This window comes from Heptranchias perlo, unplaced genomic scaffold, assembly GCF_035084215.1.
Source record: "Heptranchias perlo isolate sHepPer1 unplaced genomic scaffold, sHepPer1.hap1 HAP1_SCAFFOLD_1349, whole genome shotgun sequence".
Lineage (NCBI taxonomy): Eukaryota > Metazoa > Chordata > Chondrichthyes > Hexanchiformes > Hexanchidae > Heptranchias > Heptranchias perlo.
This window is the reverse complement of record NW_027138590.1, coordinates 29,493-41,812: the sequence shown is the minus strand read 5'-3', so window position 1 is coordinate 41,812 and position 12,320 is coordinate 29,493. Positions and strand designations below refer to the sequence as shown.

General features: G+C 55.3%; 1 protein-coding gene across 1 annotated transcript in view; it reads left to right on the top strand.

Annotated features, from left to right (window-relative positions):
• Window positions 1–4,921: 4,921 nt before the first annotated feature.
• The window catches only part of LOC137308640 (DNA ligase 1-like), a 31,783-nt gene continuing 24,384 nt past the window's right edge, over window positions 4,922–12,320 (top strand). The window contains exons 1-2 of the mRNA XM_067977245.1: window positions 4,922–5,038; window positions 5,140–5,235. Of these exons, the coding sequence (XP_067833346.1) occupies window positions 4,940–5,038; window positions 5,140–5,235 (195 nt within the window). The 5' untranslated portion in view covers window positions 4,922–4,939. The remainder of the gene's footprint in view (window positions 5,039–5,139; window positions 5,236–12,320) is intronic.

Genomic DNA, 12,320 nt, shown 5'->3' with positions numbered 1-12,320 from the left:
TGGGGGACATCGACTGACGGGTAACTGGGGGTAGGGGAGACATCGATTGATGGTGGGTATCTGGGGGTAGGGGGGACATCGACTGACGGTGGGTAACTGGGGGGAGGGGGGACATCGACTGACGGGTAACTGGGGGTAGGGGAGACATCGATTGATGGTGGGTATCTGGGGGTAGGGGGGGACATCGACTGACGGTGGGTAACTGGGGGGAGGGGGGACATCGACTGATGGCGGGGTAACTGGGGGTAGGGGGGACATCGACTGACGGTGGGTAACTGGGGGTAGGGGGGACATCGACTGACGGTGGGTAACTGGGGGTAGGGGGGACATCGACTGATGGTGGGTAACTGGGGGGAGGGGGGACATCGACTGATGGCGGGTAACTGGGGGTAGGGGGGACATCGACTGACGGTGGGTAACTGGGGGTCGGGGGGACATCGGACTGACGGCGGGTAACTGGGGGGAGGGGGGGACATCGACTGACGGCGGGTAACTGGGGGTAGGGGGGACATCGACTGACGGTGGGTAACTGGGGGTAGGGGAGACATCGACTGACGGTGGGTAACTGGGGGTAGGGGGGGACATCGACTGATGGCGGGTAACTGGGGGGAGGGGGGACATCGACTGATGGCGGGTAACTGGGGGGAGGGGGGGACATCGACTGATGGTGGGTAACTGGGGGGAGGGGGGACATCGACTGATGGCGGGTAACTGGGGGTAGGGGGGACATCGACTGACGGCGGGTAACTGGGGGTCGGGGGGACATCGACTGACGGCGGGTAACTGGGGGGAGGGGGGACATCGACTGACGGTGGGTAACTGGGGGTAGGGGGGGACATCGACTGACGGTGGGTAACTGGGGGTAGGGGGACATCGACTGACGGTGGGTAACTGGGGGTAGGGGGGACATCGACTGACGGTGGGTAACTGGGGGTAGGGGGGACATCGACTGACGATGGGTAACTGGGGGTAGGGGAGACATCGACTGATGGTGGGTATCTGGGGGTAGGGGGGACATCGACTGACGGTGGGTAACTGGGGGTAGGGGGGACATCGACTGACGGTGGGTAACTGGGGGGAGGGGGGACATCGACTGACGGGTAACTGGGGGGTAGGGGGGACATCGACTGACGGTGGGTAACTGGGGTAGGGGAGTCATCGACTGACGATGGGTAACTGGGGGTAGGGGGGACATCGACTGACGGTGGGTAACTGGGGGTAGGAGGGACATCGACTGACGGCGGGTAACTGGGGGTAGGGGGGACATCGACTGACGTTGGGTAACTGTGGGTAGGGGGGACATCGACTGATGGCGGGTAACTGGGGGTAGGGGGGACATCGACTGACGGTGGGTAACTGGGGGTCGGGGGGACATCGACTGACGTTGGGTAACTGGGGGGAGGGGGGACATCGACTGATGGTGGGTAACTGGGGGGAGGGGGGACATCGACTGATGGCGGGTAACTGGGGGTAGGGGGGACATCGACTGACGGTGGGTAACTGGGGGTCGGGGGGACATCGACTGACGTTGGGTAACTGGGGGGAGGGGGGACATCGACTGATGGTGGGTAACTGGGGGTAGGGGGACATCGACTGACGGTGGGTAACTGGGGGGAGGGGGGACATCGACTGACGGCGGGTAACTGGGGGGAGGGGGGACATCGACTGATGGCGGGTAACTGGGGGTAGGGGGGACATTGACTGACGGTGGGTAACTGGGGGTCGGGGGGACATCGACTGACGGCGGGTAACTGGGGGTCGGGGGGACATCGACTGACGGTGGGTAACTGGGGGCAGGGGGGACATCGACTGACGGTGGGTAACTGGGGGTAGGGGGGACATCGACTGACGATGGGTAACTGGGGGTAGGGGGGACATCGACTGACGGTGGGTAACTGGGGGGAGGGGGGACATCGACTGACGGGTAACTGGGGGTAGGGGGGACATCGACTGACGGTGGGTATCTGGGGGTAGGGGAGTCATCGACTGACGATGGGTAACTGGGGGTAGGGGGGACATCGACTGATGGTGGGGAACTGGGGTAGGGGGACATCGACTGACGGTGGGTAACTGGGGGTAGGAGGGACATCGACTGACGGCGGGTAACTGGGGGTAGGGGGGACATCGACTGACGTTGGGTAACTGGGGGGAGGGGGGACATCGACTGACGATGGGTAACTGGGGGTAGGGGGGACATCGACTGACGGTGGGTAACTGGGGGTCGGGGGGACATCGACTGACGTTGGGTAACTGGGGGGAGGGGGGACATCGACTGACGGTGGGTATCTGGGGGTAGGGGGGACATCGACTGACGGTGGGTAACTGGGGGTAGGGGGGACATCGACTGATGGTGGGTAACTGGGGGTAGGGGGGACATCGACTGATGGTGGGTAACTGGGGGTAGGGGGGACATCGACTGACGGCGGGTAACTGGGGGTAGGGGGGACATCGACTGATGGTGGGTAACTGGGGGTAGGGGGGTCATCGACTGATGGTGGGTAACTGGGGGTAGGGGGGACATCGACTGACGGCGGGTAACTGGGGGTAGGGGGGACATCGACTGATGGCGGGTAACTGGGGGTAGGGGAGACATCGACTGACGATGGGTAACTGGGGGTAGGGGGGACATCGACTGATGGTGGGTAACTGGGGGTAGGGGGGACATCGACTGATGGTGGGTAACTGGGGGTAGGGGGGACATCGACTGATGGCGGGTAACTGGGGGTAGGGGGGACATCGACTGACGGTGGGTAACTGGGGGTAGGGGGGACATCGACTGACGGTGGGTAACTGGGGGTAGGGGGGACATCGACTGACGGTGGGTAACTGGGGGTAGGGGGGACATTGACTGACGTTGGGTAACTGGGGGTAGGGGGGACATCGACTGACGATGGGTAACTGGGGGTAGGGGGGACATCGACTGATGGTGGGTAACTGGGGGTAGGGGGGACATCGACTGACGGTGGGTAACTGGGGGTAGGGGGGACATCGACTGACGATGGGTAACTGGGGGTAGGGGGGACATCGACTGACGGTGGGTAACTGGGGGTAGGGGGGACATCGACTGACGGTGGGTAACTGGGGGTAGGGGGGACATCGACTGACGGTGGGTATCTGGGGGTAGGGGGGACATCGACTGACGATGGGTAACTGAGGGTAGGGGGGACATCGACTGACGGTGGGTAACTGGGGGTAGGGGGGACATCGACTGACGGTGGATAACTGGGGGTAGGGGGGACATCGACTGACGGTGGGTAACTGGGGGTAGGGGGGACATCGACTGACGGTGGGTATCTGGGGGTAGGGGGGACATCGACTGACGGTGGGTAACTGGGGGTAGGGGGGACATCGACTGACGGTGGGTAACTGGGGGGAGGGGAGACATCGACTGATGGCGGGTAACTGGGGGTAGGGGGGACATCGACTGACGGTGGGTAACTGGGGGGAGGGGGGACATCGACTGATGGTGGGTAACTGGGGGTAGGGGGGACATCGACTGACGATGGGTAACTGGGGGTAGGGGGGACATCGACTGACGGTGGGTAACTGGGGGTAGGGGGGACATCGACTGACGATGGGTAACTGGGGGTAGGGGGGACATCGACTGATGGCGGGTAACTGGGGGTAGGGGGGACATCGACTGACGATGGGTAACTGGGGGTAGGGGGGACATCGACTGACGGTGGGTAACTGGGGGTAGGGGGGACATCGACTGACGGTGGGTAACTGGGGGTAGGGGGGACATCGACTGATGGTGGGTAACTGGGGGTAGGGGGGACATCGACTGACGGTGGGTAACTGGGGGTAGGGGGGACATCGACTGACGGTGGGTAACTGGGGGTAGGGGGGACATCGACTGACGGTGGGTAACTGGGGGTAGGGGGGACATCGACTGACGATGGGTAACTGGGGGTAGGGGGGACATCGACTGACGATGGGTAACTGGGGATAGGGGGGACATCGACTGACGATGGGTAACTGGGGGTAGGGGGGACATCGACTGACGATGGGTAACTGGGGGTAGGGGGGACATCGACTGACGGTGGGTAACTGGGGGTAGGGGGGACATCGACTGACGATGGGTAACTGGGGGTAGGAGGGACATCGACTGATGGTGGGTAACTGGGGGTAGGGGGGACATTGACTGATGGTGGGTAACTGGGGGTAGGGGGGTCATCGACTGACGGTGGGTAACTGGGGGTAGGGGGGACATCGACTGACGATGGGTAACTGGGGGTAGGGGGGACATCGACTGACGATGGGTAACTGGGGGTAGGGGGGACATCGACTGACGGTGGGTAACTGGGGGTAGGGGGGTCATCGACTGACGGTGGGTAACTGGGGGTCGGGGGGACATCGACTGATGGCGGGTAACTGGGGGTAGGGGGGACATCGACTGACGGTGGGTAACTGGGGGTCGGGGGGACATTGACTGATGGCGGGTAACTGGGGGTAGGGGGGACATCGACTGACGGTGGGTAACTGGGGGTAGGGGGGACATCGACTGACGGTGGGTAACTGGGGGTAGGGGGGACATTGACTGATGGTGGGTAACTGGGGGTAGGGGGGTCATCGACTGATGGTGGGTAACTGGGGGTAGGGGGGACATCGACTGACGGTGGGTAACTGGGGGTAGGGGGGACATTGACTGATGGTGGGTAACTGGGGGTTGGGGGGACATCGACTGACGATGGGTAACTGGGGGTAGGGGGGACATCGACTGACGGTTGGTAACTGGGGGTAGGGGGGACATCGACTGACGGTGGGTAACTGGGGGTTGGGGGGACATCGACTGACGGTTGGTAACTGGGGGTTGGGGGGACATCTACTGACGGTTGGTAACTGGGGGTTGGGGGGGTTCTCTCTCTCCCTCTCTCTCCCCCTCACACAGTGTGGTTGATGTGATATTTGTTCCTCCCCAGGGGTCCCCCTGAAACCAATGCTCGCACACCCGACCAAAGGGATCGGAGAGGTGATGAAGAGGTTCGACCAGGCTGCTTTCACCTGTGAATATAAGTACGATGGGGAGAGAGCACAGGTAGGAACCGTGGCCCCTGACCCCGAACTCCCAACACCCAACTCCGCCCCAGGGAGGGATTTGAATCCTGTTCTGAGCCCTGCTGCTTGTTTCTCTCACAGATTCACATTCTGGAGACGGGAGACATTCACATCTACAGCCGAAACCAGGAGAACAACACCTCGAAATACCCCGACATCATCAGCAGGATCCCCAAGGTATAGCGTGCACAGAATCTCAAATATCACCACTTACAAACCATCGAGTAATGATGCAAGTTCAGGAGATCAGGTCTCCGTAATCTGGGGCAAACAACATGTGTTCGCGAGAGAGAGGGTACAGATCAGGTAACTCCTGTCAGAGAGAGAGAGGGTACAGATCAGGTAACTACTGTCAGAGAGAGAGGGTACAGATCAGGTAACTACTGTCAGAGAGAGAGGGTACAGATCAGGTAACTCCTGTCAGAGAGAGAGAGGGTACAGATCAGGTAACTACTGTCAGAGAGAGAGGGTACAGATCAGGTAACTCCTGTCAGAGAGAGAGAGAGAGAGAGGGTACAGATCAGGTAACTCCTGTCAGAGAGAGAGAGAGGGTACAGATCAGGTAACTACTGTCAGAGAGAGAGAGAGAGAGGGTACAGATCAGGTAACTCCTGTCAGAGAGAGAGGATACAGATCAGGTAACTCCTGTCAGAGAAAGAGAGAGGGTACAGATCAGGTAACTCCTGTCAGAGAGAGAGAGGGTACAGATCAGGTAACTCCTGTCAGAGAGAGAGAGGGTACAGATCAGGTAACTACTGTCAGAGAGAGAGGGTACAGATCAGGTAACTCCTGTCAGAGAGAGAGAGAGAGAGGGTACAGATCAGGTAACTACTGTCAGAGAGAGAGGGTACAGATCAGGTAACTCCTGTCAGAGAGAGAGAGAGAGAGAGAGAGAGGGTACAGATCAGGTAACTCCTGTCAGAGAGAGAGAGGGTACAGATCAGGTAACTACTGTCAGAGAGAGAGGGTACAGATCAGGTAACTACTGTCAGAGAGAGAGGGTACAGATCAGGTAACTCCTGTCAGAGAGAGAGAGAGGGTACAGATCAGGTAACTCCTGTCAGAGAGAGAGAGAGAGAGAGAGAGAGGGTACAGATCAGGTAACTACTGTCAGAGAGAGAGAGAGAGAGGGTACAGATCAGGTAACTCCTGTCAGAGAGAGAGGGTACAGATCAGGTAACTCCTGTCAGAGAGAGAGAGAGAGAGAGGGTACAGATCAGGTAACTCCTGTCAGAGAGAGAGAGGGTACAGATCAGGTAACTACTGTCAGAGAGAGAGAGGGTACAGATCAGGTAACTCCTGTCAGAGAGAGAGAGAGAGAGAGAGAGAGAGGGTACAGATCAGGTAGCTCCTGTCAGAGAGAGAGAGAGAGAGAGAGAGGGTACAGATCAGGTAGCTCCTGTCAGAGAGAGAGAGGGTACAGATCAGGTAACTCCTGTCAGAGAGAGAGAGAGAGAGAGGGTACAGATCAGGTAGCTCCTGTCAGAGAGAGAGAGGGTACAGATCAGGTAACTCCTGTCAGAGAGAGAGAGAGAGAGAGAGAGGGTACAGATCAGGTAACTCCTGTCAGAGAGAGAGAGAGAGGGTACAGATCAGGTAGCTCCTGTCAGAGAGAGAGAGAGAGAGGGTACAGATCAGGTAGCTCCTGTCAGAGAGAGAGAGAGAGAGAGAGAGGGTACAGATCAGGTAACTCCTGTCAGAGAGAGAGAGGGTACAGATCAGGTAACTACTGTCAGAGAGAGAGAGGGTACAGATCAGGTAACTCCTGTCAGAGAGAGAGAGAGAGAGAGAGAGAGAGAGAGGGTACAGATCAGGTAGCTCCTGTCAGAGAGAGAGAGAGAGAGAGAGAGGGTACAGATCAGGTAGCTCCTGTCAGAGAGAGAGAGGGTACAGATCAGGTAACTCCTGTCAGAGAGAGAGAGAGAGAGAGGGTACAGATCAGGTAGCTCCTGTCAGAGAGAGAGAGGGTACAGATCAGGTAACTCCTGTCAGAGAGAGAGAGAGAGAGAGAGAGAGGGTACAGATCAGGTAACTCCTGTCAGAGAGAGAGAGAGAGGGTACAGATCAGGTAGCTCCTGTCAGAGAGAGAGAGAGAGAGAGAGGGTACAGATCAGGTAGCTCCTGTCAGAGAGAGAGAGAGAGAGAGAGAGGGTACAGATCAGGTAGCTCCTGTCAGAGAGAGAGAGGGTACAGATCAGGTAACTACTGTCAGAGAGGGTACAGATCAGGTAACTCCTGTCAGAGAGAGAGAGGGTACAGATCAGGTAACTCCTGTCAGAGAGAGAGAGAGAGAGAGAGGGTACAGATCAGGTAACTCCTGTCAGAGAGAGAGAGAGAGGGTACAGATCAGGTAACTCCTGTCAGAGAGAGAGAGAGAGGGTACAGATCAGGTAACTCCTGTCAGAGAGAGAGAGAGAGGGTACAGATCAGTTAACTACTGTCAGAGGGGAGAGAGAGAGAGAGAGAGAGGGTACAGATCAGGTAACTCCTGTCAGAGAGAGAGAGGGAGAGAGGGTACAGATCAGGTAACTCCTGTCAGAGAGAGAGAGGGTACAGATCAGGTAACTCCTGTCAGAGAGAGAGGGTACAGATCAGGTAACTCCTGTCAGAGAGAGAGAGGGTACAGATCAGGTAACTCCTGTCAGAGAGAGAGAGGGTACAGATCAGGTAACTCCTGTCAGAGAGAGAGAGAGAGGGTATGGATCAGGTAACTCCTGTCAGAGAGAGAGAGAGAGGGTATGGATCAGGTAACTCCTGTCAGAGAGAGAGAGAGAGAGGGTACAGATCAGGTAACTCCTGTCAGAGAGAGAGAGAGAGAGAGAGAGAGGGTACAGATCAGGTAACTCCTGTCAGAGAGAGAGAGGGTACAGATCAGGTAACTCCTGTCAGAGAGAGAGGGTACAGATCAGGTAACTCCTGTCAGAGAGAGAGAGGGTACAGATCAGGTAACTCCTGTCAGAGAGAGAGAGAGAGGGTATGGATCAGGTAACTCCTGTCAGAGAGAGAGAGAGAGAGAGAGGGTACAGATCAGGTAACTCCTGTCAGAGAGAGAGAGAGAGAGGGTACAGATCAGGTAACTCCTGTCAGAGAGAGAGAGGGTACAGATCAGGTAACTACTGTCAGAGAGAGAGGGGACAGATCAGGTAACTACTGTCAGAGAGAGAGGGTACAGATCAGGTAACTCCTGTCAGAGAGAGAGAGAGGGTACAGATCAGGTAACTCCTGTCAGAGAGAGAGAGAGAGAGAGGGTACAGATCAGGTAACTACTGTCAGAGAGAGAGAGAGAGAGGGTACAGATCAGGTAACTCCTGTCAGAGAGAGAGGGTACAGATCAGGTAACTCCTGTCAGAGAGAGAGAGGGTACAGATCAGGTAACTCCTGTCAGAGAGAGAGAGAGAGAGAGAGGGTACAGATCAGGTAACTCCTGTCAGAGAGAGAGAGGGTACAGATCAGGTAACTACTGTCAGAGAGAGAGAGGGTACAGATCAGGTAACTCCTGTCAGAGAGAGAGAGAGAGAGAGAGAGAGAGGGTACAGATCAGGTAGCTCCTGTCAGAGAGAGAGAGGGTACAGATCAGGTAACTCCTGTCAGAGAGAGAGAGAGAGAGAGAGAGGGTACAGATCAGGTAGCTCCTGTCAGAGAGAGAGAGGGTACAGATCAGGTAACTCCTGTCAGAGAGAGAGAGAGAGAGGGTACAGATCAGGTAGCTCCTGTCAGAGAGAGAGAGGGTACAGATCAGGTAACTCCTGTCAGAGAGAGAGAGAGAGAGAGAGAGAGGGTACAGATCAGGTAACTCCTGTCAGAGAGAGAGAGAGAGGGTACAGATCAGGTAGCTCCTGTCAGAGAGAGAGGGTACAGATCAGGTAGCTCCTGTCAGAGAGAGAGAGAGAGAGAGAGAGGGTACAGATCAGGTAGCTCCTGTCAGAGAGAGAGAGGGTACAGATCAGGTAACTCCTGTCAGAGAGAGAGAGAGAGAGGGTACAGATCAGGTAACTCCTGTCAGAGAGAGAGAGAGAGGGTACAGATCAGGTAACTCCTGTCAGAGAGAGAGAGAGAGGGTACAGATCAGGTAACTCCTGTCAGAGAGAGAGAGAGAGGGTACAGATCAGTTAACTACTGTCAGAGGGGAGAGAGAGAGAGAGAGAGAGGGTACAGATCAGGTAACTCCTGTCAGAGAGAGAGAGGGAGAGAGGGTACAGATCAGGTAACTCCTGTCAGAGAGAGAGAGGGTACAGATCAGGTAACTCCTGTCAGAGAGAGAGGGTACAGATCAGGTAACTCCTGTCAGAGAGAGAGAGGGTACAGATCAGGTAACTCCTGTCAGAGAGAGAGAGGGTACAGATCAGGTAACTCCTGTCAGAGAGAGAGAGAGAGGGTATGGATCAGGTAACTCCTGTCAGAGAGAGAGAGAGAGAGAGAGGGTACAGATCAGGTAACTCCTGTCAGAGAGAGAGAGAGAGAGAGAGAGAGGGTACAGATCAGGTAACTCCTGTCAGAGAGAGAGAGAGGGTACAGATCAGGTAACTCCTGTCAGAGAGAGAGAGAGAGAGGGTACAGATCAGGTAACTCCTGTCAGAGAGAGAGGGTACAGATCAGGTAACTCCTGTCAGAGAGAGAGAGGGTACAGATCAGGTAACTCCTGTCAGAGAGAGAGAGAGGGTACAAATCAGGTAACTCCTGTCAGAGAGAGAGAGAGGGTACAGATCAGGTAACTCCTGTCAGAGAGAGAGAGAGGGTACAGATCAGGTAACTCCTGTCAGAGAGAGAGAGAGAGAGAGGGTACAGATCAGGTAACTCCTGTCAGAGAGAGAGAGGGTACAGATCAGGTAACTACTGTCAGAGAGAGAGGGTACAGATCAGGTAGCTCCTGTCAGAGAGAGAGAGAGAGAGTACAGATCAGGTAACTCCTGTCAGAGAGAGAGAGGGTACAGATCAGGTAACTCCTGTCAGAGAGAGAGAGAGAGAGGGTACAGATCAGGTAGCTCCTGTCAGAGAGAGAGAGGGTACAGATCAGGTAACTCCTGTCAGAGAGAGAGAGAGAGAGGGTACAGATCAGGTAGCTCCTGTCAGAGAGAGAGAGAGAGAGAGAGAGAGGGTACAGATCAGGTAGCTCCTGTCAGAGAGAGAGAGAGGGTACAGATCAGGTAACTACTGTCAGAGAGGGTACAGATCAGGTAACTCCTGTCAGAGAGAGAGAGGGTACAGATCAGGTAACTCCTGTCAGAGAGAGAGAGAGAGGGTACAGATCAGGTAACTCCTGTCAGAGAGAGAGAGAGAGGGTACAGATCAGGTAACTCCTGTCAGAGAGAGAGAGAGAGGGTACAGATCAGGTAACTCCTGTCAGAGAGAGAGAGAGAGAGAGAGAGAGGGTGCAGATCAGGTAACTCCTGTCAGAGAGAGAGAGAGAGGGTACAGATCAGTTAACTACTGTCAGAGGGGGAGAGAGAGAGAGAGAGAGAGAGGGTACAGATCAGGTAACTCCTGTCAAAGAGAGAGAGGGAGAGAGGGTACAGATCAGGTAACTCCTGTCAGAGAGAGAGAGGGTACAGATCAGGTAACTCCTGTCAGAGAGAGAGGGTACAGATCAGGTAACTCCTGTCAGAGAGAGAGAGGGTACAGATCAGGTAACTCCTGTCAGAGAGAGAGAGGGTACAAATCAGGTAACTCCTGTCAGAGAGAGAGAGAGAGGGTATGGATCAGGTAACTCCTGTCAGAGAGAGAGAGAGGGTACAGATCAGGTAACTCCTGTCAGAGAGAGAGAGAGAGGGTATGGATCAGGTAACTCCTGTCAGAGAGAGAGAGGGTACAGATCAGGTAACTCCTGTCAGAGAGAGAGAGAGAGAGAGAGAGGGTACAGATCAGGTAACTCCTGTCAGAGAGAGAGAGGGTACAGATCAGGTAACTCCTGTCAGAGAGAGAGAGGGTACAGATCAGGTAACTCCTGTCAGAGAGAGAGAGAGAGAGGGTACAGATCAGGTAACTCCTGTCAGAGAGAGAGGGTACAGATCAGGTAACTCCTGTCAGAGAGAGAGAGGGTACAGATCAGGTAACTCCTGTCAGAGAGAGAGAGAGAGAGGGTACAGATCAGGTAACTCCTGTCAGAGAGAGAGAGAGGGTACAGATCAGGTAACTCCTGTCAGAGAGAGAGAGAGGGTACAGATCAGGTAACTCCTGTCAGAGAGAGAGAGAGAGGGTATGGATCAGGTAACTCCTGTCAGAGAGAGAGAGAGAGAGAGAGGGTACAGATCAGGTAACTCCTGTCAGAGAGAGAGAGGGTACAGATCAGGTAACTACTGTCAGAGAGAGAGAGAGAGAGAGAGGGTACAGATCAGGTAACTCCTGTCAGAGAGAGGGAGGGTACAGATCAGGTAACTCCTGTCAGAGAGAGAGAGAGAGAGAGAGAGGGTACAGATCAGGTAACTCCTGCCAGAGAGAGAGAGAGGGTACAGATCAGGTAACTACTGTCAGAGAGAGAGAGAGGGTACAGATCAGGTAACTCCTGTCAGAGAGAGAGAGAGAGGGTACAGATCAGGTAACTCCTGTCAGAGAGAGAGGGTACAGATCAGGTAACTCCTGTCAGAGAGAGAGAGAGAGAGAGAGGGTACAGATCAAGTAACGACTGTCAGAGAGAGAGAGAGGGTACAGATCAGGTGACTCCTGTCAGAGAGAGAGAGAGAGAGAGGGTACAAATCAGGTAACGACTGTCAGAGAGAGAGAGAGGGTACAGATCAGGTGACTCCTGTCAGAGAGAGAGAGAGAGAGGGTACAGATCAGGTAACTCCTGTCAGAGAGAGAGAGGGTACAGATCAGGTAACTCCTGTCAGAGAGAGAGAGAGAGAGAGAGTACAGATCAGGTAACTCCTGTCAGAGAGAGAGAGAGAGGGTACAGATCAGTTAACTCCTGTCAGAGAGAGAGAGAGGGTACAGATCAGGTAACTCCTGTCAGAGAGAGAGAGAGAGGGTACAGATCAGGTAACTCCTGTCAGAGAGAGAGAGGGTACAGATCAGGTAACTCCTGTCAGAGAGAGAGAGGGTACAGATCAGGTAACTCCTGTCAGAGGGAGAGAGGGCACAGATCAGGTAACTCCTGTCAGAGAGAGAGAGGGTACAAATCAGGTAACTCCTGTCCGAGAGAGAGAGGGTACAGATCAGGTAACTCCTGTCAGAGAGGGTACAGATCAGGTAACTCCTGTCAGAGAGAGAGAGAGAGAGAGGGTACAGATCAGGTAACTCCTGTCAGAGAGAGAGGGTACAGATCAGGT